The sequence below is a fragment of the Delphinapterus leucas genome, chromosome 1, assembly GCF_059928025.1.
Source record: "Delphinapterus leucas isolate spDelLeu-1000000601 "Yukka" chromosome 1, BTC_Dleu_Yukka2, whole genome shotgun sequence".
NCBI lineage: Eukaryota > Metazoa > Chordata > Mammalia > Artiodactyla > Monodontidae > Delphinapterus > Delphinapterus leucas.
In genome coordinates this window covers 64368213-64394892 of record NC_143129.1, presented here as the reverse complement: position 1 = coordinate 64394892, position 26680 = coordinate 64368213, and the positions used below count along the sequence as shown (strand labels likewise).

Below are 26680 nucleotides of genomic sequence, written 5' to 3'. Positions count from 1 at the left end.
GAACAACACCTAAAATCACATGGTATAGTGTTAAAGGTGTACATATTGACCTAAGTGCTACAGGAATTAAAAGATCAGAGGCTCATTGATGGGAAAGGCAGAAGAGGAAGCCAATTTGGGGAAATGTTTTTATAGTTAACAATAGCTTCTATTTATCAAGCATTTTCTAAGTGCCAGGAGCACTGCTAAGCCAACTGTCATGTGTTGATTCACTTGATTCTCACAAAACACTGCAAGGAAACTCCTACTATTTTCTCCATTTTTATAATGCACAGAGGAGTTAAATAACTTGCCCAAGATCACAGAGAGGTAACTGACAGAACTGAGCTTTAACCTAGGGAATCTGGTCCAGAGTCTGGTCGCTTAACCAATACACTCTATTGCCTCTCAGCATTCTCACAAATTCACGTTAACTCATGGCCAGGAGCAGACAATCCTCCCTCAATGATGACACAATGGCTTCCTAGAAGTGAATCAGGATCCGATGGAGAGAGGAGGGATGATTCTCCATGCCTACGTTTCCACCACACACCCTCTCTCTTCCACTGGTGACCAAGCACTGGCAGCAGGTAGAAGGATGGACAGCACAGCCGGAGCCCTGGCAGGATGCTAGGGGCTGGGACTGGCCCGGGCAGTGCTGCAGCAGCACCTGTGGTGGTCGTGGTATCTTCGGTCCTCATCCCAACTCCGCTCCACCAGCTGCTGTGAGGCCTTGTGTCACGACACTACACCAATCTGAGCTTCAGCTTCATATGTTTATGAAACACCACGTTTGACAAGGTGATCATTTCCTGGTCTGCTGCTCTGTTCCACTCTACGGGGAGTGGAGGGAGGCTAGAGGTAGCAGCACAGTCCCGAATGCAAAACTCCATCCACTAAAGGATCCGATTTCAGCCACTCTGCCAAAAGCTACAGTCTTGACAACAGTCATACTATAATTTAGAAGCAGCTCCGAGTGAGGGGGTGGGAACATACCAAGCACAGGGTTAAACCAGTGACCTGAACACTTCTCTTCTCACATTCACAGCACCAGAAACCAGCTACAGAGGATTCGAATGGAGCAAATCCCTTAATCTTTCAAATTCTTTTTCCTGATTTGCTAGAGCAGCCAAGGATGGGGTGGGGCTTTCACTTGTGAATAAAAGGTTCTGCTTCATTGTCCCCATGCGGGAGAGCATGGCCAAGCGAGTTGCAACTGTAGGAGCTGGGGTCAGTGGCCTGGCCTCCATCAAGCGCTGTCCGGAAGAAGGACTAGAGCCCACCTGCTTCGAGAGGAGCGACGACCTTGGGGGGCTGTGGAGATTCACCGTAAGTGGGGCTTCGACAGCTTTGTTGTGTGTCTGTTGGAAAAGGGCTGGACTGGCGCAAAAAGAGATTGAATTTCTTCCACAAGGGCTGGCGCCCATAGGCGCCAGAACATCTGCTGAACAGGGGGACAGAAAGGGCCATTGAAAATGATTTAAAAAAAGAAGCAGGGAATAGCCTGAATTTGGGTGGAAGGTGCATCAGCCACCTTGCAAACTTCATCCGGGGCCAAGAGGAATAAAGATGCCTATGAAGGGTAGAAGAGGATGGGGTGGCTGGGACAAGCCAGGAAAACTCAGGACAAGCAGGGCAGGAGCAGAACCTGGGGGTCAGAAGCAAGAGACTCGAGTGTTGGGGGCAATGGTATAAACACAGCACAGGAATTTCTGCCTCTGCCTGAAAGACTGAGCTGCTTATACATGCTTCTTTTTCCAGCTCTGCTCTATCTGAAGTAAAGCGACACAAGACTCAGTGTAGGATGAGTCCTATACTCAAGGTCTTGTTGTCCAGGCAATTCCAATCCATGTCAAGAACAATCAGAAGTGAAGGATGTGAGGAGTCTGGAGACTTTTTTGTTGCCTGAGCAAAAAAAATAATAATATTCTCAGGACTACAGTATGCATTGGAGAGGGAAAAGGGGTGAGGTAGGAGGAAAGGCAACTATAAAGACCACCCTTGACCGGCCTGGGGTCCAGGGAAACCACAGGGGCCCTGCTGGAGGCCACTGAAACCCTGTGAGCTCCACGGCTCAGCCAGGGAGTCATTTGCATCAGATCTCCCCAAACCTCCTATTTTCCCTTCTTCTCAGGAGAGCAGGAACATATCCCGTGAGCTTTAAATGTGCTAAGGAGAAAGCAGTCAGGAAGAATGAAAAGGAGCGAGGTGTCAGATATCCTGGCCTCAGAGTCCTAAGAGACTGAGAGAAAGCAACACTTAGCATTCCCTTATTATAGAAGGGTAGAACTTGGAACAGGAATAAAGTAATTATTTTCTAATTCAGTGAGCAAAGCTCCAGAGAGGCCAAGGTTCCTAGTTTAGTCCCAGCATAGACCAGCTTGGCTCACATAAAGAAGAACTGCATATCTTGAAATGTGTCCAACCACCAAATGTGACCGTCAATGCACAGAGACCTCCCCAAGGGGCCTAGGGAAAAAAGAACATCTGTTCCCATGATTCAAACCACATACATTCCAAAAGGGGGGCAGAAACCTGACACAAATGCCATAACTCTAGCCTCTCATGCCCATTGAAAACATTGCTAATCAAACACTATACCCTTCCCCTAATGAGCCTCAGAATCCTTCTTAACACAGTATTCCAGATAAGTACTACCACTCCATTGGGGTTGAGGGTTAGCTTCCAGGATAAAACTGCCAGAGTAGAGTTACTTGGTTAAAGTAATCTCAATCAAAGCAAAAAGTAAGCCCAGAGACCTTGGCATACCAGACAAAAATGCTCCTAATATAAATCACAGATACCCAATTATTAACACACACACACACAAAAACTATTAATGTAAGAATCAAGAGAAATGAGTTCTAGATACAGCTGTGCCCAACTGGCTGTGTGATTGGGCAGGTCAAACACCTATGCACAAAGAGCTGTGACGGACACGAAAATGAGAAACAGTCATCCTGCCTCAGGGAGCTGTCAGTCTGATGGGAAAAGGGCAGGATCTTGTAAGTCAGAAACGATGCTATGGGTATTTAAGTGAGGTCAGGATTACATTCACTTGAGGGAAGCCAAGAAAGGCTTCATGGAGGAGATGGTGTGTGGTGGACTTTGAAGGATTTCAACAGGCAAATGATATTGAGTGGGAGATGCCAGGGAGGAAACCGTAAAGAAAAAGTACTGGGCATGCTTGGAAAATAAAAAGAGCTTATTGGTGTGTGTGGTGCTTGTAAGAGAAATAATGAAAGGGGAGGACAGTGGCTGAATGTTTGGGCAAGGGATTCGTACTCAATTTAGAAAGCAATGGATGATGAGCAGAGTTAAGATGTCTTTCTGTTGTTGTGTTTGTTTTGTTTGCATGATAGGAAGACCCATATATGTTTACAGGTAAAGAGAAAATATCTGGATGATAGGAAATGATTGAATATGTAAGCCCAAATTGAGACAAGATCCTGGCAAAAAAAGGAAGAAGTGGAATTGCAGGCCCAAGTGGAAGGATCTGCCTCGGAAAAGTGGAGACGCACACTTTTCTCAGAGACAGAAGGGGAAGGAAAAAGAAAAATAGAGGCCCTTGTGAGGCACGTGATAGGACATCAAAAGGATGAGAAAGAGGGTGACCCAGCAGTAGCCTAAGTAAAATGGTACCCAGTTAACAACTTGTTTCAGTCCCCATTACCTCATCTGTAAAGTAAGAACGCAGAGTCAGTTTAAAAAATAGACAAGAGCTAAATTACTAGGTCCTGGGAGGCAGGGAAAACCATCGCCACCTTCATTCAGCAGCCCTCTCTTGACACAGCAGCCTCTTTAAGGCACCTCTGTACTACCTTGAGATTCCTCTAAAGCCTGATTGAAAATCTCTAAACTAAGTGACCTTAAAGGGGACTTCCAGATCTAAAATGCTATGACTCTCCTGGGTCTTTCTAGAGACATCCCTTCCCCCTTCTACCCCAGCAGATACACACACACAAACACACACACATGCACGCATGCACACACACACCATGAAAGACTGTTAGAGGTGTCTTTGCAATCAAAGCAAGTGGCCCATTCAAAACCTGCAGAATTACAGAGTCTGCTCGGGCAAGGGCTGTGCTTACCAGAAATGTACGAGGGGGATCCTTAGTGCCTGTTCTGGGTGAAAGGGGCCATAATGCAAAAATAGACAGGCAAACTGCAGAAACCCAATAAAACACATACAGAGAAGGTTTCCATTTACAAATAGAGAGATTCCCCCAACGTTACAGAGATTATAAACTACTGCACTTAATTCGATACTCACACGGGCAAAACTCTGGCCTCTTCCAGACCACAGTCTTAAAATGAGAGGAAGCAGACAAAGGTTGCAATGGAAAAGAAAGTCCATCCTTCATTGGGGCGGGGGAGGGGTTGGCATCGTTTAAAAAGAAAAGGGATACATTGATAAAGAACCCACCTGTGACCACCAACTCAAGTGGCAGCAGGAGGTTAAGTGTGGAACATCTGTTCCACAACCAACTCTCTCAGGCTCGTGAGAGGAAAGGGAGGCTTAGAACAAACAGTAATGATATTGGCTGATTATCTCGATTGTAGAGGAATACCTGAAGAAATAAAATGTCAGGAATTGTTCTGTCACTCATAACTAATATTACTCTTAGAGAATTTTAGTATAGGAAGGAGCCTTGAGAAACAGCCTTAATGTAGAACCACACTGACATCCTCTAGAAGTAATTATACTACGCTGATAGAAACACATTCTGCTTCACCCATCACATCTCTGTAACAATAACCCTCCCTGGAATGACGTGCTCCCTTACGCGCATCGAGGTCTTTTCTTCTGCACATGTAACCTTTCACTTATTCCACATTTATTGAGCACCTACTATGCACCTCATGTACCACATATTTTTAGATTCAGTGAGGGCAATGACGAAGTGTAATACTTCACCCCCTTAAATCACTAAGGAATTCTTCTTCAGCTATTTCTTCTTTAGGCACGTTAAGCCTGATTCTTACAGGGGCTGAAATGATTTGTTAATTGGGTACCATTTTACTTCTTCTTAAAAGTCTTATTTCTAAAAGTTCAGTAATCTTAGTAGCTTTCCTTTTATTCATATATTAAACAAACATTTATCGAATTCATATTATCTTGGAGGGGATATACCTCACAGGCCCCTAACCTCTTGGGGGTTCCTCAAATCTCCTCTGAGGTTTCCACAGTTCCCCTGTGCTGTAGATCTGAACACAGATCTACAGACTCTGGACAGATTGTAGACAGTCTGACTCTCCATAGGGAGAGGAAGTGACAAAGTAAAATGTGTTCCGGCTGTTCAAAGGAGAAGAAAAGAAGGAAGTAATTGTTCTTAAGAACAAGAGCTGAACTTCCCTGGTGGCACGGTGGTTAAGAATCCACCTGCCAATGCAGGGGACATGGGTTCAAGCCCTGGTCCAGGAAGATCCCACATGCCACGGAGCAACAAAGCCCGTGCGCCACAACTACTAAGCCCTGCGTGCTGCAACTACTGAAGCCCACGTGCCTAGAGCCCGGGCTCCACAACAAGGGAAGCCACCACAATGAGAAGCCCGTGCACCACGATGAAAAGTAGCCCCCACTCGCCACAACTAGAGAAAGCCTGCACACAGCAACAAAGACCCAACGCAGCCAAAAAAAAAAGAACAAGAGCTGTGAATGTAGTGCATTGAGAGAATGTCTCTATGTATCTAAATAGGAGTGACTTTTATTATCATTTTATATCTATTTTTTAAATGAGAAAGGAGAAACCTCTGACCTGACAAAGGTTTCTTCCCGTTGCCTATAATCCTCTCTGGAGGACACAAAGCTTGAGAAAGTAAATTTCCATGGTAATTTTAGAAGAAGAATATTACAAATAACAGTTAACATTTTTTGAGAGCTTACCAGGCACTATTCTAAGTGCATTAGAACTATCATTTCATTTTATCCTAGGGGTTATGTAGTATTGTTATTCCTATTTATAGAAGAGGGAACTGAGACACAGAGAGGTTAAGAAAATTCCCAAGGTCACCCAGCTAAAAATGTAGAGCTTGAATATGAACCCAGGCTGTCTGACTCCGTGGTCTGTGCTGACAAGAACTATACTCCATGCATTTCCAGAGTCTGTGCCACAGCTCAGAAATAAAGGCAGGCAAATCCTGGACTGTCCATGGAATCCCATGAAGTATGCTAGTGAATATGACGTCTTTCCCATTGTATTGCAGGACCAAGTGGACCAGGAAGCCAGAAACCCCCCCATTCTTGCCTTTATTATTTTTCCCCTCTGTACAATCCATCTCCCTTCCCCTCTCATTCAGTTTTACCTTCAAGACAAAAACCTTTCCCCTAAGTGCCCCCGTCAATTCTCAGGAAAAATGTGCTTCCACATGCAGACTGCCACAGAGAGGGTAATTGGCATACACACAGAGACAATGACAAGAGTGCCTGCAGCCGGGGGTCCCAGCAGGGCCTGAGAATCACTGGGGCAGTTTGTTCACTGAGGCAAACACTGGAGGGGAGGGCTTAGGACCTGCAAACCCCATTCAGGAGTGGCACGGACTCGTACTCTCTGTATATATCTGAAACACTCCAGACCTTGTATTTTACCAGGAGAAACAATCAGTGGGAGGAAAGAGAGACAGAGCAAAGTGGTGTTGGATTCCATCCTAAAGGCCAGGTTTCCATACTCAGCTACAGTTTCTCCTCAGCTGGCATCTGTGATACATTACTTCACATTAGGCTTCAGTGTTTCCTGGAAGGTTTTCTTCTTCCTGCCTTTACAATTATTTTCCAAAATTTTGCGCAGCAGAGTTGTTGTTTTTTTTCTTTTCTATTTTTGTTTGTGGGTTCATTTGTTTTAAGGTCCCCATGGTTCCCTGACTTATCCAATTCCAATGAGTCTCTACTACTCTTTGATTTTTAAACATGCCATTATAAAATGTTTTAAATTTTTTTGAACTACTTTTATGGAAATCTTTACAACATGATATTATGCACGTCTCTACCCCCCTTCTAACAGTATGTATTCCAAATTTAGCCTTTTATTGTTGTTAACTAGAAATTGGTGCTTTTAACAAAGTATTATTTACAATGTGATGCTCTCAGATGCCAGAGAAAAGTGAGGGAGCTTTGGTCATACACAAACTGACCCGAGAATGTTTATAACTGATGTTTTTCTCCTTTTACTATAGTTTCTTCCCCTTCTGTTTGCTCTCAACTTCTCAATATTACAGCTCTTTAGAGCTATTCCCATTCTCTTTTTCCTATAGCCCAGAGGAAACTTGATCACTTTTAACTACACCAAACCAGCACTAAATTTAGTTCTAATACCTGGCTTCAGGTTTAAGGATGTTCTAAATCTGTGTTGTCCAATAAGGTAGCCACCAAACACATGTAACTGTGGAATGCCGTTGATACGAATAAGGAACTGAATTTTTTATTTAATTTAGTTTTAATTCATTTTAATTTTAAAACCAATACTCAATTCAGTTATTGGAGAATTTTTAAGTGTATTTGTTAACAATTTGGATATGTAAATCCACTTTTTCCAGTGAAAATTTAGCATTTGGATTCAGATGTGTAAAATATATACTAGATTTAGAAGGCTTAATATAAGAAAAAAGTTTTAATACGTCATTAATAATTTTTATATTGATTACACGTTGAAACTATAAAATTTTGGATATATTGAGTAAAATAAAATACACCATTAAAATTAATTTCATCTGTTCCTTTTTACCTTTTTTAGTGTGGCTATTGGAAATTTTTAAAGTGCATGTGTGGCCTGCATCACATTCCTATCGGCAAGACAGCTCTAAAGTCTTGTTATTCAAAGCGTGGTCCGTGACCCAGCAGCATCTGCATGGGAGCTTGTGAGAAATACAGAATCGCAGGCTCACCCAGACCTACTAAGTCAGCATCTACATGTTAATAAGATTCCCCGAGCAATTCTTAACAAGATTTAGAAGGACAAATCTAGAGAGCTGTGCTTCTCAAACTGTGGAGAAGAATCGGGTTTGTTTTAATTTCCAAGAAATTACAGACAATCATATTTGTAAAATATAATAAAATGAACTATTAGAAAGGTGAAAATGAAACAAAGAAAAATTTCAAAACATAAATTTAAACTTCTTTGAAAGTGTGCACGAGGCAATTACTATAGAGAATCACTATTACACTTGTAGCTTTTTGCTAAACAAAACCATATGTGTGAAATATCAGTTCTCCATATTAAACACCTGTAGGCACACTTTCACTACACACTGTACATATTAATACTTAAGGTTTATAATGCGATAATTAAGCTTGCTTCTTGTTTGTCATTTTATCTAATCTGGGCTGGATGGATGAGAGCACTCCTCCCAAGAGATAACATATATCTAAACTGTTTCTAAATTTTGCTTAACAACACACATAGTAGAGAAATGAGGCTCACAGAATATGAGAATGGAATGGAAGAAAAGATTTTAAAGAAACCTCAGCAAGCTCAGGGTATTCATTTTTTTAACTGCTATCCAAAATGAAGCAAGTAGTGCTGTATTTTTTAAATTTAACTTCAGTCCTTTATCAGTAGTCAGTTCTGATCATTTATTCTGTAAAATTATAAGCGAATATCAATTACCTTTCAATGAAAGAAAATAATTATAGCTTTTATGCACTTTTGGAAAACAGTTTTCAAACTAACCTTAAAATGTTACACATTGGGGACTTCCCTGGTGGTGCAGTGGTTAAGAATCCGCCTGCCAATGCAGGGGACATGGGTTTGAGCCCTGGTCCGTAAGATCCCACGTGCCACGGAGCAACTAAGCCCATGTATCACAACTGCTGACTCTGTGCTCTAGAGCCCACGAGCCACAACTACTGAGCCTGTGTGCCACAACTACTGAAGCCCATGCACCTAGAGCCCGTGTTCCGCAACAAGAGAAACCACCACAATGAGAAGCCCACTCACCGCAACTAGAGAAAGGCCACATGCAGCAATGAAGACCCACACAGCCAAAAATAAATAAATAAATATTTTTTTTTAATTAAGTTAAAAAAAAAGTCGTACACTGTAATGTAGTCTTACACGCATTACTCAGTTCAAATCCCACACAACTCATCACGTGACTTAGACAAAACCAAGACTGATCTATGTCCCGTTTATCACGAAGGAGTCCACATGCCTGGATACTGAGCGATGTCAAATTATAGCTATAAAAGTTTCTAGATGCTTACTCTCACCTTCTGTACTTATATTGTCATAGACTGGTAGTAAAAAGTTCATATTTGTCTGGCTCTGCTGACTACATCTTTGCTTTTTTTTTTTAATTTTTTTTTTTAATTTGGTTGTGCTGGGTCTTAGTTGAGACATGTGAACTCTTAGTTGTAGTTGTGGCATGTATGTGGGATCTAGTTCCCTGACCAGGGATCAAACAGAGGCCCCCTGCATGGGGAGCTCAGAGTCTTAACCACTGCGCCACCAGGGAAGTCCCTACATCTTTGAGTAGCACTGCTTTAGATCTTCCTACAGAATGAAAGATCAGGATTTAAATAGTCATCTTTCTCAGAAGCCATTTAGATTCCAGTTTTCTAGATTTATTCTGGATAAATGGGACTGTCAGATGTGGAGTCACAAATAAGAAAGATAAAGTGAACTCATCAGTTGATGAGGTCGGTATCATTAATTCAAACTACACAGGTATGTTTATAATTTTATTTTGTTATCACTACATATTTCATGCAGATCTAGACTCAAACCTTTTGAGGGAACAAAGTCCTCTCCATATGTGAGGTTTAAGTTCACGTTTCTACTTGTTCACACAAATAAAATAATTTTTGTTTCACAGGAAAAAAGAACTATACATATACAAGATGGTAAACAATATTAAAATACTAAGGACTTTCCCAATGAAATTAGAACAATTCTTTATAATACATCTAAAAGACAGAGGCAATGTACATACCTAAATGAATAACTAAAACTGCCCACTGTTCAACCTTGTAGTAGTTGTCTGAGATGTTGCTATTTGCTAGTTACCCAAGTCAAAACTGGAGTGGGAAATTGTTTAGTGTTTTGCCATGCTCACAGTTGTCCAATCTGGAAACCTTTGACCTGCTTCCTCTCCCAAACCTTAAATCCAAACAATTTCACAATCCAATGCATTCTACCTTTCTGCTACCTAACAAATCCCATCTCTCTCAGTTTCAACTGCCACTGCCTTTGCTCAGGCCCTCATTGGCAATCGCACGGATTTGTGTTTCAGGTTCTTAACTAGCCTCATTTCCTTCCTTTCCAGATCCCTCTAAGTTATCTCTTGTAGAACCAGAATTATCTTTTCAAAATTTAATATGAATCACTTCCATGAATTTCTATGAAATTCAAATTCCTTAACTTCAGATACAAAATCCTTCATAATCTGAACCCCCTTTCTCCATAATCCTTTCAACAATACCTCATGAAACCAAAGCAATCATTCATCATCTAGATACTACTTCCTGGCTCTGGTGTATTTCCATATTCTCCTGTATTTTGCAGTGATGCTGTGTGAATCTGGACAGGTGAGTTTATCCCAGGTTTGTTAGCATGTAATAAATGAAATTGTAATTCTGATTATGATATTCATAGTGGGGTCCAATATTCATCATCTTTCAAGTAATGATAGCAAATTCCATTAGAAAGTAGCAGGTAGCATACGTAAATTGTATGGTTCAACGTCTAAAAATTAACATCCATTTCATGTGTGTGCGTGCACATGCACACATGCATACACACTCATGTGCATGCACTGTTTGTACAGGAACATGTTGAAGAAGGCAGAGCCAGCCTCTACAAGTCTGTGGTTTCCAACAGCTGCAAGGAGATGTCTTGTTACCCAGACTTTCCATTCCCAGAAAATTATCCAAACTATGTGCCAAATTCTGTATTCCTGGAATATCTCAAAATGTATGCAAACCAGTTCAACCTTCTGAAATGCATTCAATTCAAGGTAAGAAAGGCACAAAACATCAGTTAGTAGTCAGGAAGTGTTTCCTACCTATTTTCTATTATCTCTCTCTACCCTAGGTTCTGTAGATCAGATAATGAACTGGCAAGATTGCTGACACCAGGCTGGATTCCTTTTCCCCTTTTACTTAACAATCACCCTAAGTAAATCTGGAGATACTTTGTCTAAGGATTCGTATGTATAAACTTTTAGTTTGCAATGCTTACAACCAAGTATCCAAATGGACCTTAAAATTGTCAAACCAGATTTTCAGTTTGGGCCAAATGCCTATACACAGGGACATTGAGAACTTCCTGTCAGCTCCTGGGTACTCTCTTTTTACTATCCCTTTATATGAATGGATGGGTGCACTGGCCTATACACAAGAGAATGTCACTATTTGAAGGAAATCTTTTCTAGGTATCTTAGGGAATAGAAAAATCTTTGATATTTTCTCATTGGCCATACCCACCTCCCTTCCCATTTCAGAGGACAGAGACAGGAGGTAGGTAGAAGGACAAAGGCAAAAAAATATATCCTCTTTCTCCTCTTTCCTTCTTCCTTTTTTCCTTCCTCTGCAAGAAACACATGAAAATCCATGTGTTTCCCTTCTATTACCCTCCCTATCAGAGATGGGGATAGTAAGGAATTCTTGGAGAATTACACAGAGAAGGTAACATGAATGGAAAGATTGCCCAAAACAAGTACCATATAAGATTCACATTCACAACCTTAAAAGTACTCCTGATCAAAATGAAGTCACTATCTCAAAGAGATATCTGCACCTCCATGTTTATTACAGCATTATTTACAATGGCCAAGCCATGGAAACAACTGATGGATAAATGGATAAAGAAAATGTGACAGATGATGGATAGATAGATAGATAGGACAATGGAATATTATTCAGCCATGGTAAATAAAGAAGAAAATCCTGTCTCTTGCAAACACATGGATGAACCTTGAGGGCATTATGCTAAGTGGAATAAGTCAGACAGAGAAAGACAAATTCTGTATGATCTCACTTATATGTAGAATCAAAAAAAAAACCAAACAAACTCATAGAAACAGAGAACAGATTGATGGCTGCCCGAAGTAGATGGGGGATGGGGAAGGGAAATGGGTGAAGGTAGTCAAAAGTAATAGACTTCCAGTTATAAGATAAATGAATTCTGGGGATGTAATATACACTATAGTAACTATAGTTAACAGTACTGTATTGTATATTTGAAAGTTGCTAAGAAAGTAGATCTTAAACGTTCTTATCACAAAAAATAAAATGATAACTATGTGGAGTGATGAATGTTAACTAAACTTATTGTGGTAATCATTTTACAATATACACATATGTCAAATCATTAGGTTGTACACTTTAAACTTATATGGTGTTATATGTCAGTTATATCTCAATAAAACTGGAAAAAAATAAAGGTACTCCAGTTGTCCAAAGAATATTTCACCCCACTTCCTTATTTTCCAAGGGACAGAATAAAAATAAAACACTACCATAGTCAATGGATATAGTCCACAAAAAATATATTTAATGCATCAGAATTTCTAAATCTGAAGCATTTCCTTTACTACCTGTTTCCCAAGCCTGTTTTAAAATAACTTTAAAAAACTAGATGTTCACCAAAGTCTTAAGAAAGTACACATAAGCAGCTGTCTGTAAGAGGTTTTGTTTTTCCTTCCTCTCTATACATTCCAAATTTTCAATGATGAACACATTATTTTCAAGATAAAAATAAATTTATTTTGAAAGTTTTTTTAATTAACTGAAAGTTTATATTTTAAAAAGACAATTGCTAATACAAATGTAGAACCCAAGAAGCACTTCAAATATTATAAACCAGACAGTGAACCATTAGGAGGGACTTGAGAAGTCTGTCTTCTTTGAAAACTGAAGAGGAAAGCAAGGCAGCAAAGTCTCTTGGTCAGTGGCTCATTTATGCTTTTAAACTTGACTTGTAAATTTCTTTTATATATTTTCTGAATCAGAATCTAGTACCCATGGATATACATGTACTCTCCATGAGAACAAAAATAGACCACAGTTGACCCTGGAGCAACACGGGGGTTTAGAGGCGCCAACTCTGTACAGTGGAAAATTCCCATTTCCTCCATTTCCCAGGTGCCTCTGTATCCACAGTTCCACATCCACAGATTCAACCAATTACAAATCCTGTTGTATTGTAATATTTACTATTTTTAAAAATCTACATATAAGTGGACCTCCGCAGTTCAAACCCATATTGTTCAAGAATCAACTGTATTTGAAATTTAGACAACTCCCAACAAATTCAGCCATAAAGTTAGCACTTTTCAGTAGTTCTCTAGATCTGGGAAAACTTCAACATCATAGTCTATAAGACCTTTCATAAACTAAGATACTTGGGACCAAATTTATATTTTCAATTATATATTCAATATTATCCATGTTTCTATTAAAGGAGCTGTTGTAAAGGAACTGTTGTGTATGAGAACTATACATAACAGAAAAATAATTTTTAAAACATAGAAAGACCTAAGTCATAATCTTGGTTCTATCACTCACTGTGAGAATTTGAGGAAATCACTTAAAAATTCTGGACCACACCACCTCTCTTAAATACCCCGCTACAACTCGAAGCTTAGAATACTTCCATCTGGGAAATTATGATCAATCTGATAGTCCAATTTGATTTCTAGGGTTATGCTTATTATGTTTCATCTGTTCTCTAGAACACTTGAAATGTCAATTGGCACATCAGCCAGCGGCCCTTACTGGAACCTTGAAAACTATTAACCATGTCTATGATTCTTTTTTCAGACTAAAGTCTCCAGTGTAACAAAACGCCCAGATTTTTCTGTTACCGGCCAATGGGAGGTAGTCACTCTGCATGAAGGGAAGCAAGAGTCAGCCATCTTTGACGCTGTCATGGTCTGCACTAGTTTTCGTACTAACCCATATTTGCCACTGGACTCCTTTCCAGGTATACGCTTTTCTGCAACTGACCTTAGTTTGTCTCATGGGAGCCATCCTTACACTGGATTTGTCTGGAAATAAATTCCTATTGATTCCTCCATTAAACAGTTAAGTTGTGAGGTAAGAGGGTTTTTTCCCTAACCAGCACTATCTGGCCAGTTTTTGGCTTTCATCTGTTTCAAACAACTTATGAGTACCAAAGAGCAGAATGAATAACTACTAAGCAGTTTTATGCTTCACTAAAGTTCAGTGTCCCTCCCTAAGTGACTGGCAGCACTCAGAAAGTCTTCTAAGACTTGGGAGGCCTAGACAAGTTGTGAGCCTCAGCAGTGGTACATTGACAAAGATGAGTGTAGAGGCCGCAGAGATCAATCAGTGAATAAAGGAAAAAGTAACTTAATTTTTGTTTGTTTCTATGAGTCATAGCAGTTACCTAGATCAGAGGTTTACGGCACTGGATTAATAGTCAGTAGGGGCATGAGCCTTAGAAGGCAAGTTAAGACATCTTTATGTCTCAGTTTCTTTATCTGGCTTTTGTAACATGATTCATGGTAATCTATGTCAAATTTCTATTGGATTACAACTCAGAGGGAATAGAAAATTCAATGGTTTGGTTTATTTCATCTGCAGTAAAGGATTCAAAAAGTGAAAACTTTAGGAAATTTTTCTCTGAATCATCTAAATATGACTTGTAGTGACCCCAAGGCTTGGTTCACAATTAACCCACGTACCTCTGATGATCCTTTGTCTGCCCCCAGAGGTTACTCAAGTCAGGTCAAGTTAAGATAAAGCATGTCCTGAAAACTGCCATAGACTATAATCATTGAATTGGAATGCAGTTCAGTCTTCTTCCTGGTGCAGAAAACTCTTCACCGTCCCTGAGAAAGACTCAACAGCCTCTTCTTGAACACATTCAACAATGAACTCTTACCACCCGACCCTTTTCTTGCCTACAGAGAAAAATCCCTGAGCAGCAAGGTACTCCAGACTCCCAGGAAGGAGTACCTGGTACAGGATCACTCCAAGAATCCGGAAAATTTCATGACATAGAGAGTACACTGCATTCATTCGGCACCTACAGTATATTGCACAAGATGCTAAGAATACAGAGGTGGATAAGACAACACATAGCCTGCATGAAAAGAATGAAAAGAGTTTTATAGGAGTCCAGTGAATCACATCTACATATGACCTGGAGTGATAGCAATACTCATTTTACAACAAACTCATGTACCTCCAATGATCCTGGATCTGTCCCCCAGATGTTACTCAAGTCAGGTCAGATTAGGATAAAACATACCTTGAAAGCAATGGAGTCAATGTACTCAGTTTAAATAGGATGAGCTTGGGACCCTGGAGGTATACATTCTAGGCTATACAATTAACAAGCTATATAATCCTGGGCTTTCCACTTAACCTTTCTAAGCCTCGGTTTTCTTTCCTAGAAACTGAGGGGTTTGGACCACATTACCCAATAGCATACATCACAAATCAAGCAAAAAGAACTCTACAGTACTTGCCGTCCTTCTCGATATCCATCTTACCAGCCACTACCAATTGCTCACTTAAAATCCGTGGCTAAATTATTGTTAAGGAGCCTTTGAGCACTAAAATTTCATGACTTTAGACTTGAAATGGAGTCCTCCAAATCTCACCATCTCCCTCTCTGTCCCACAGCAGACTTGCTTGCTCTGTACATACTCCCTAGGGTAGTTGTTAACCATTACAAAAATTAAATTCATTGAAGTTATTCAAAAGTACATGTCATGAGTTCTGGAGGCAATTCCATAAAAGGTGTTCCAAAATGTCTTAGTAAAAATAATAGGTATTACAGCTGGAATAAATATATAACTTCCCAAGGTAACTAATTTTATTAATTCAGATACCATATACATTCAGCTGTGTTTACTAACACAACCACTTCACCTAATAAAAGTTCTTGCTCTGTTCTCCTGTAATGTAAGTGGGGAAAGTATTAGCCTGGTAGAAGACTCAGCTACAGAGTCTCATTTTTGTCCATTTGTGGTCCAAAACAGCCTGATCCAGTGAGAATCTAAGATAATCTAACATTCAGGGATAATTCTATTATTCTCACTAAACTTGTCCGGCTCTCCCTTCCTGGCAGTTCTTGGATCCAGATTGGGTCCCTGTGCTGAGTTAATACTTAAACTTGGTTGCGTCATTGTTAAATTCTAAATGATCTAGATTGTGGTTGGGTTCTAACTGAGATTCATGTTAGATTTCTAATGATTTAAGATGAAGTAAAGAGCTACTAGGCCTTGGTAAGGCTATGTGCCACAGCATCCATACTCATCCCCTGAGAATCTAGATGTCTTATCACATTTTCTTAAAAAAAAAAAAAAAAGTTTCTTTGTACAAGACATATTACTTTTGATTGTGTTACACAACCTTGAGTATTTTCCAAAACTCTCCAAACATCTGATGTTTCAATGAGATTTGGCATCAACTGTTTGAGATATCTAGCTGGAACAGCAGCTCTAATCCCAGTGTAACTAACAGAATCCCTTTTTCTCTGAGCCAACTCTGGCTGACTCAGCAAACCCAGCTTGAGTTACTGTCAGTCACCAAGATGAACCCACAAGGATCTTTTCGAATAGGGACCATATTTTTATTTATTTCCCAGGTCATCTAGCACAGTGACAGGAACATAACAGGTATCCAAGAAAGTTTGCTGAATAGAGTGGAAGCACTGACTCACAGTTCCCTTTAACTTCTCTGCTCTTGCTCCTTGCTTGTGAAAAGTTCTATATAGATCAAATATTAGTAAATAGAATATTTCTGTCCCATTTATTTCTGTCAAACTTTGAAAGGTAATGACTTCTTACACTTTAGCTTAATAAGTCTTTATGCCATGATTTTTTTTTTAAATTAGAGAAAGGTTTATTGCAGGGCAAAGCAAGGATAATGGGCGGCTTATGCTCCAAAACCTTGAACTCCACAATGGTTTGGGGGGAAAATTTTTTTATAGTGCCATGATATTTTAACTTAGTAATCATCTAGTAAGTAAAACTAGAGGCCTATCTAGTGAGATGAAGTACTTCCTTTAACTAAATAATCACCCATTAATTTCTGTACCTTGTATAATTATGTATTCATGTTTCAGATTTTCTTAAAATTGAGTATGCTATGAAAACAACCTAAATCATCTGTCAAAAGGATGTTATTAACTGAATAACATGTATGTTTCATTCACTAGTCTTATAAATTTTCTATTTGACTTCTTTTTTTTTCTATAGGTATAAATACTGTTAAAGGCCAGTATTTTCTTAGCTGAGAGTATAAACATCCAGATATATTTAGAGACAAGAGAGTTCTTGTGATTGGAATGGGGAATTCTGGCACAGACATTGCTATGGAGGCCAGCCACGTGGCAAAGAAGGTATCATTCTTGATGTTACCTAATGAGGAGCTTTATCTTAAGACACATGCCTCAGGCAAACAGTATTTGACACCATGATAACTGATGAAAGGAAAAAAAAATTCCTAAAACACACACACACATACACTAAACATATTTTTTTAGGTATTTTTTTCTTGAATGTTCATAAATGTTACTGTGAATTCCAGGTGTCATTTTTCTTCCAAATCCAACTTCTCTGACTTCCTATTTTTGTCATTTTCCCAGTCAAAAAGAGCTACAGGGGACATCTGTTTCTTACTCAGTCCCATAGGTCAGAAAATTCTGGCAATTTTTCTTGCTAAGATCTCCCATTTGCTCCTTCCTTTCCTTATTGATTGCCACCACCCTCATCAGGTCCATACCACCTCCCACTGAGTCTATTGCGTTGTCCTCCTAATAATAATTATGGAAATAGTCAATATTTATTGGGCTTGCTTACTCTGTGCCAAAAATGGCACTAAATACTTCACTGCATTACCTCAACCAATTATCAAAACAAGCCACAAAGTAGGTACTAGTATCCTTGACTACAGATGAAGAAACTGAGACTTAGAGAAGTTAAATAACCCGCCTAAAGGCATACCACCAGCAGGTGGCAGAGCCAGTCCTCAAATCCTAGTCTCTTCCATTCAAAGCCCCAGCTCCTAATTCTACCCTGAGTCCCTGCACTCCTACCCCAGTCCATCCCCCCACACATGACAATCCATCCAGACCCCCCAACCACCAACAAGCAAATCCTCTGAAAAGACTGCTCTCATTATGACACTCATGTTAAAAAAAACTAACTCCCTCTTACCTAAAAAAATAAAAATTACAATTTGCAGATGTATCAGCCCTGCATTATAGGGGTCTCCATAATCTGGTCCAAATCTTCCATTTTAACTTTACCCCACACTATTTTCCCACATGATCATCAACTGCACGCTGACAGGTCTACTCTGTGCCCTTTCCAGTTCCCAAGTCTCTAATTTCCTCCTTGTTCACACCATACCCCTTCCCTTCTGCAGTGCCCTTTTCTCTTTTATTACAATTTAATTTACATTCCCAGATACCTCAACCCAAGACAAAATGATCTCTCGCTAGTATGAATTTATGTAATAATTGTAATTTACACTCCTCGGTCGGCACTTTTAATTCTTAGTATTGCTAACTACCTTTTATGGTATGTATTTTCTTTCCAGCTATGCTATAAACTCATTGAGAGCCATTCAGCCAACAAATCAATATTAGTTGTTGAATTCCACTATACCGAATGTTATGCCAGGCATGGGGGATACACTGGAAAACAGAACAATCAAAAAAGATTCCCTCTATCACAGAGCATATTCTCATGGGGAAAACAGGTATCAAATAAATAAATATAAATCATTAGATCAATAATTGCAAGAGTAGAAATAGCTCTGAAGAAAAAGAATTGGGAGTGTGTTCCCTTCTGGAATTTTCAAAAAGGAACTCGATTGATTGATTGACTAATTGATTGACTTGAAAAGACAGCAATTTGGTGGAGTTATCCTAAAGGAAGTGAAAGGAGGTTCTGAAGCAAAAATTAACACAGGCCTATCCATGATGACCACCACATGTGGGTAACATATTACTATTTCTATTTCTCTAACCACTGGAAATTTCTTCAATCTGAAAACATGCTTCGGCACACATCATTTCTATATCGACAAAGAAACTCCCCTTGCTTCAGGATATAATTCATATCTACCGAAATGCCATATCCGATTCTGCATCATGACAAAGAGAGGAAGGTGCAGATATGTCTAATGTCAGAATCACTGATGTGCTCATAGTTCTTGCCACCATACTGCTCCATCATGTTATAAAGTCAAACAGATGTATAATAAAAACACTAACACTGGGGCTTCGCTGGTGGTGCAGTGGTTGAGAATCCACCTGCCGATGCAGGGGACACGGGTTCGTGCCCCAGTCCGGGAAGATCCCACATGCCACAGAGCAGCTGGGCCCGTGAGCCATGGCCGCTGAGCCTGCGCGTCCGGAGCCTGTGCTCCGCAACGGGAGAGAGGCCACAACAGTGAGAGGCCCGTGTACCACAAAAACAACAACAACAAAAAAAAAAAAAACACTAACACTGCAGCTGTGGTCACCCCACAGCTGTGGATGCCCCAGTTTGTTGGGAGAAAAACCACATATTAAATCAGTTGTTTTGTATCTGCAAAGCAACAGATTTTTGACTAATTTTTTTTTTATTTTTAAACAGTTATACAGACAACTCCTTATTGTATAGGTACCAGAACAACTATTAGCTTAGTGAACTCAGTCAGCAGGTAAACTCAAGTAGCCAGATAATCTGTCAAAAGAACAAAAACAAACAAAAAAACCCACCAAAACTAGTTGTATTACTGAATTTTACTGTCAGTTCTAACAATGGTTTGTGTCAAAACCCTTTGCAGGCAACTTTCAATTGCATCCATGCCCTGTTCTCGTTTACAATTATTAGCATACAAAGTTGTTATCACCTGTTCACTGTCTTCTCACATGAGATTCTAAACTCACTACTGCCAACGTCAATACATAATTCACCATGGTGTCTAGCACTGAGCCTTACAGATAAAAAGTGCTCAATAATATGTTCTAAGGCATTTTAATACCCTAGATATTCAAACCATTATCTCAAAAGAATAACTTTAAAGTGGGGGTTAGAGGAGCAAAAAATGTCTTGTCAGGGATGTATTTTGAGGGTGGCCGACTTTTCGGTGCCTGTCAATTCACAAAACTTCTCGAATCTCTGACAGAGCCAGCCCTGTTCACTGTGTCAAACTGGGTGACCTGTTTGATTGCTTCCAGGTGTTCCTCAGCACCAGGGACCAGTCAGCCAGCCCTCCCTCCTCCTTCCCTTCTTTTCATTCTGGGACTCTCCCCTCCATTAGGGAGGAGGTGCCAGTCTTGGGAGAAGTTACTTCTGTGGGATCATGAATGACCAAGAAGGATGATGGGATATGCTTACCATTTACTACAGTTACTGAACACCCCTGGGCGTGGGTGATCAGCCAGGTCTTTGACTCAGGCTACCCATGGGACATGGTGCTCGTGATGTGATTTCAGAACATGTTCAGAAATTCTCTCCCAACTCCAGTTGTGAATTGGTTGATAGCAAGAAGGATGAACAGCTGGTTCAATCGTGAAAATTATGGCTTAATACCAGAAGACAGGTAAATATGGAGTGTCTGCTGAGAGCTATTAGGGAGAAGGGGCCTCGATCTTTCCAGTGGCATATCCAAACCAGGCAATAATGTGACAACATGACTGAAGGTGAAGGAAAATTTCATACAAATTACTTAATCATAACAGCTAACTGTTTTTGACTGCTTGGTAAGTGAAATTATGTAATACACAATTGTCAACAGCCCTTTAAAGTAAGTAGTATAATCTCCCTTTCATGGTGGGTATGCTAAGGCTTAGGGAAGTTCAGTCACTTGCCGGAGCTCATTTAGTACTAAGTGGGCTCTGTGACCTTGGCAAGTTACATAAACCTCAGATGCAGCAATCAAAAGGGAATAATTTGTCTATGACTCTTCTGACAAAAGCAAAACACTTGCCTGTGTCACTGTGTTGGAAAAATTGAATCCTTCCCCATGTCTCTCTAAGGGCAGTGCCTTCTCCTTGTCAAGATGACCTTGGTTTCAGTCTTGTCCTTTCAGTTACAACCCATGACTTATCCCATTAACAAGAACCAACGGTTTTACTTTCTCATTCATTGAATCTGTACAATGACATCCCATTACCAGGGTGGCACCACAGCCTGGAGATCCTGTCTGATCTTCCTCCAGATTCCACTCTGCACCAGCAGGGATCAGGTGGTACCCAAGCCACAAGTGATATGCAGGCAGCCCCCTTCCTACTACATGTACTTCATTCCTCTGGTTCTCTTCATCCTTCTCTCGTATACCTTGCTCTCTCCCTGCATTTTTTCCTTCCTTTTTTATTTCTACTCTCTTCTATTTCTTAACTCCAGGCCTCTTAGGGGTTTAACTCTTTTCACCAGAGCTTTTTCTACCATAAGTTTTAGAATGACAGCCTGAATGGCAGCTATAAAGAATTTTATTTAATCCCATAAACCCTAGAATATATAAAAGGAGCCTGAGGAATTTTAATCTCTTCTCTCTCAGATTTAGCTAATCCTTTATCATTTCCAAAGTTCTAAAATATATACTATTTCATATGTTCTTCGTCCCACCCAATGAACTAAGGATGGCAAATGTTAGTGTCCCTATTTTACAGACGCATAAAAGAAAGCCTACAGGGACCCAATGACTTTCCCAAGCTCTAAGTATAAACATTTGGACACAAGGCCACCCTTACTACCTCCTGCTCCAAAGCTCCTTCCATTTTATCATATTGTCTCTTTCTGTGCATTCACCATAAGCCAAAAATGGCTCGGCTTACTTAAAATCATCTTGCTAAGTGTTTGTTTTGTGATTCCAAAGGCATAGGCAGAAAAAGATAATTCTGCCCTTATTCCTTTTAAACACATGCATGTTTCCCTTGTATAGTTGCTTCCTAGGAGGAGAGAGTTTCCGGCAGTTCTCAGCAGATATAGAAGTCCCCAGTCTCCCTTGTGGTCCTTCAGCATTCAGCTCTCTCTAAAGTGACAGTGAAAGCTGAATGCTGAAATTCAATAAGAGAAGCAGGAGCTAGAGAAAGCTCTGGTCGCTTTCTCCTCAGGCTTCTAAACTCTAATAAATGGTAAGCATATCCCATCATCCTTCTTGGTCATTCATGATCCCACAGAGGTAACTTCTCCCAAGACTGGCACCTCCTGCCTAATGGAGGGGAGAGTCCCAGAATGAGAAGAAGGGAAGGAGGAGAGAGGGCTGGCTGACTGGTCCCTGGCAGGTCTCTTCCCCATCCGTGTTTATGTCTAGGACACAACTAAGAGAGCCTGTGCTAAGTAATGAGCACCCAGGCCGTATCATCACTGGGAAAGTGCTCATCAAGCCAAGCGTAAAGGAGGTGAAGGAAAACTCTGTTGTATTTAACAACACCCCAAAGGAAGAGCCCATTGATATCATTGTCTTTGCCACTGGATACACCTTTGCTTTCCCCTTCCTCCATGAGACTGTGGTGAAAGTTGAAGATGGCCAAGCATCACTGTACAAGTACATCTTCCCTGCACATCTGCAAAAGCCAACCTTGGCTGTTATTGGCCTCATCAAACCCTTGGGTTCCATGATAACCACAGGGGAAATGCAAGCTCGATGGGCTGTTCAGGTCCTGAAAGGCAAGTGCATGAGCAATAGCAGGACGTATATGTTCAGTTTGCCATATTATTTTGGATACTGGAAATTTCAAGGCCTCCCCCAGGTTCTATCTAAAACAACGCAAAGTCATCTACTGTTCACCAAATTACACTATCACAGTGAATTTGTGTCGTGACCAGCACAAAAGATAAATCATGGATCAAAAAATATCAGCTGTGTCTACCTGTTATTTTGCCTGAATCAACTGGTTCAATTAAAATTAAAAAGTTCAATCAATTGAATGACAAAATCCAGTCAAGCCAGTTGTGAGGGTCTGTCACATCAAATGAGTAGTGAGATGTTCTGACACTTATCTCTTCAGCTGATGGCTTTATCACCACAGCCATCCACTTAGGCTGCTAGTATTTCTGCCAGAAGAACAGATGACTAGCTGGGTACTAAAAATAAAATATGATCCGTGGTAAAGTATCTTTACCTGCTAAGTAACCACTGAAACCTAAAGTTAAATTGCACTTTTTACTTGTTTTGCTTTACAGGTGTTAATAAATTACCACCATCGAGCGTCATGATAGAGGAAGTTAATGCAAGAAAAAAAAAACAAGCCCAGTGGGTAAGTTAAGTACTATGCATTCTTTTTGAATCATAACTAAAACTGGTAAAGCAATAGCAAAGAAAGGTGAGAGTTACATTGGAGAAAAAAGAAGCACCTGAGATTTAGAGAAGAAAAAAAAAAAAACTAGGCCTGTTTAAGGAGAGAGAAGAGAAAGGGAAATTGAGGCTTTAATGTCCCAGACTATCACTTTAGACCATGGTCATCTAGCACCACGTGGAGTTTAGATTCTAAACCAAAATATAATTAATCCTCATCTACCAGATACTATTTTATACCTTTATCCATAATCAGCAGGCAAGCTGTTGTGTTTATCCGCTCTGACACCAGAAAGTTCTGCTCATTCATTCATTTCAAAATATCTGTGTTCGGCTCTATTGTTTTTATTCAGATGACTACTCTAGTGCAGGAGTCAAAATAGGGCTTTGGGCCAAATCTACCAACCATCTATTTTTCTCGTTTACAATTTTAAATCATTGGAAAGAAGATTTTTTGATATGTTGAAATTATATGAAATTCAAATCACGGTGACATAAGTAAAGTAGTATTAGAACACAGCCACACTCATTAATTTACAAATTGTCTAAGGCTGCTTTCGCATTACAACAGCAGAGTTGAATAGCTGAGGTAGAGACCCTAATATGGCCCTCAAAGCCTTAAGTATTTACCATCTAGAACCTTTTGCATAATAAGCTTGTTGACACCTTCTCTAGAGGAGAGGTCTCCACTTGTGCTCTGCTCTTTGGCTACCACCAAGGGCCAGGGATAATGGAAGGGAGATGGCCAGCGAAGAGGGAGACTTGCCCCTTCCCGACTCCTAATCCTAAAACATCTCTGATTTTATCTGTTTTACCGTTTATCTGTTTCAGACTTTGATATAAATTTTCACTTAAAAAAAAAAAGGGTCTCTGCGGCAGAATAAAAAAGTTTTAAAATCACTGCATTTAAGAAACATCACTTTTCTCATTCATATGTATTTCCAAATTTCAGTGTTGTTCTACCCTTGTCAAAGTGCTAAATACCAAAAGCACTTTAGGGGTCTCTTCTTCATCCTCAACCTGGGATACGACCTGATATCCATTATGGAATTCCAGTATAACATAAATCATTAATTAGAACTATGTGATGTAAAAGCTTCTGTCACATAGGTCAGTCAATGATATTAGGGATTAATACCAGCATTACAGGGAATTCCACCCTATGATTTTTGTGGGTTTTCACATTATACAAATCAAGCAATAATTGAGTTCTAGAAAGATTTAGGAATAGTAAAATCATATAAAATCTTTTTTTCTAGAAATTGCTAATCATTTGACAACAGAACTAAAGTAATATGAGATCCATTATCAGCATTTGGAGCACCATACGTACAGAGTGTATTTTCAAGGAATCCACCTTGTATTTAAATAATACTGTAAGACCATTAGACAGCTATGGGCATGGAGGGAAGAATATAGAAGCCAGTCCAAATTTTGTACCATCATTGTTTACTTCTGGCACTTTTACTTGCTCTAAGGTTATCATTATTTAATCTTTTTGTCTTCCCCTTTATCCCAATCTTCCTTTTATAAAGGTTTGGCTTGTGTTACTGCAAAGCTTTACAGTCCCATTATATCCCATGCATAGATGAACTCCTGACCTATATCGATGCAAAGCCCAACCTGTTCTCTCTGCTCCTGACAGATCCACGCCTGGCTTTGACCATCTTCTTCGGCCCATGCACACCATACCAGTTCTGTTTGACCGGCTCAGGGAAATGGGAAGGAGCCAGAAATGCTATCATGACCCTGTGGAACCAAACATTCAAGGTCACAAAAACTAGAGTTGTACAAGAATCCCCTTCTCCCTTTGCAAGCTTACTTAAACTCTTCAGCTTTCTAGCTTTGCTTTTGGCCACTTTCCTGATTTTCCTATAAATAAAAGATTACCTAAATGGATTGTCAAATGCACAGCGTAGATGGACAGTGCTTTGGCTCCCCCATTGCAACAGCATTGCCTTCACGGCTATAAACCATATCTGAGTAGTGAAGGCCACCCCCTGCCCTTCCCTGGCTGGCTGGAGGGCCACCGCTGGTATTCCTGAGTGTCTCCCAACTCCACCTGATTCTAATGCTAGAGGAAGATAACCAAGGTTTCTGTGCATTTGAAGGCTGCTGGAAGGTTCAAGTTTCATTTTAGAAGACAGAGTTGTCCCAGACAGCACTCTGAGCATTTAGACCTCTTTTCTATTTTCATAGATCTCAACTAAAACTCCCTATTTCACAAAAGATTTGGTTGTACTAAAATGGTGCTCTTATGATATCAGCTGATTAAAAATAAAAAGAAAGAAACAGCCTAGAATTATTTCAAGTGGTCTTTTATTCTCTTTTTAAGAATTGGGGGAAAGAGAGAAGGGGATAAGGAGCCTATTAATAAAGGCCATAAAAGGATGGGAGGGTTCGATGACTTTGTTGGAGTGTTTGTAAAGGAATGTACTTGCCTGGGAGTACTCATTCCCCTAGAATGCACTCTGCAACAAAACAAGGCCTCCAGCTGGCGTAATAACAACCACAATCAGATCTACTCCACAGAAAACACCCACCTCCACCTGCTCTTGGAGCCGGCCTCCAGCACCCAAAGGAAAAACACCTCCTGCTCACATACACCTTTACAACTTTGCTTAAAGAGGCAAACAGCTGCCTCTTCTAAGAGTCAATGAAATCCAACTGGAATTCATTACAGAAAAGACACAGCTAAGAAGTCTTTAATAGAGAGATAATAAGAAAGAAAAGACAGAAAATGAAGAGCAAAAGCAAACATCATGTCAGAAGCAGTTTTTGACCAAACTACACCAACCCTGGATTCTCTCTCACGGTTGCACATGTGAGGATGTGACTCAGCCAGAAAAGGTTTTGCCTTCACTTCACCTCACTGCTGGGCTTTGATGGGAAACTTCACCTCACAGAGAGGTCCATGATTTGCATAATGGAGGGGATTCAAAAACTATGGAATCAGGAGAGAGTGAGCTCTATAGGTAAGTAGAGATGCAGGTAACGACTCATCCACTCAGGTCTGTTGAATCAATCACCAATGGCCAATGATTTAATCAATCATGTCTATGTAATGAAACTTCTGTAAAAACAGAAGGAAAGGTTGGGGTTCAGAGAGCTTCCCAGTTGGTGAACACATAAAGGCTCAGGAAGAATGGTGCCCTTGGAAAGGACATGGAAACTCCACTCCCTTCCCACCTACCTTGCCCTGTGCATCTCTTCCATCTGGCTCTTCCTGAGTGATATCATCCTTTTATAATAAACTAGTAATCTAGTAAATAAAATGCTTCTCTGAGTTCTGTGAGCCAAATTAGTTCACAAAGCTACTGATTATTTTAGCAAATTAATTGAACCCAAGGAGGGGGAACATTGGAACTTCTGATCTATAGCTGGTTCTCAGAGGCACAGGTGACAAACTGGGCTCACAATTGACAACTGAATTGAGAGGGAAGGCAGTCTTGTAGGACCGAGCCCTTAACTTGTGGAATCTGATGCCACCTC

General features: G+C 40.2%; 1 protein-coding gene across 1 annotated transcript; it reads left to right on the top strand.

Annotated features, from left to right (window-relative positions):
• Positions 1-915: 915 nt before the first annotated feature.
• On the top strand, positions 916-25066 carry FMO1 (flavin containing dimethylaniline monoxygenase 1). Its single transcript, XM_089911238.1, is given in 9 exon segments — positions 916-1308; positions 10744-10932; positions 13739-13901; positions 17152-17319; positions 20314-20491; positions 22205-22560; positions 23077-23138; positions 23140-23150; positions 24724-25066. Coding segments are annotated over 9 exon segments (1614 nt in total). The 5' UTR covers positions 916-1164.
• Positions 25067-26680: the final 1614 nt, after the last annotated feature.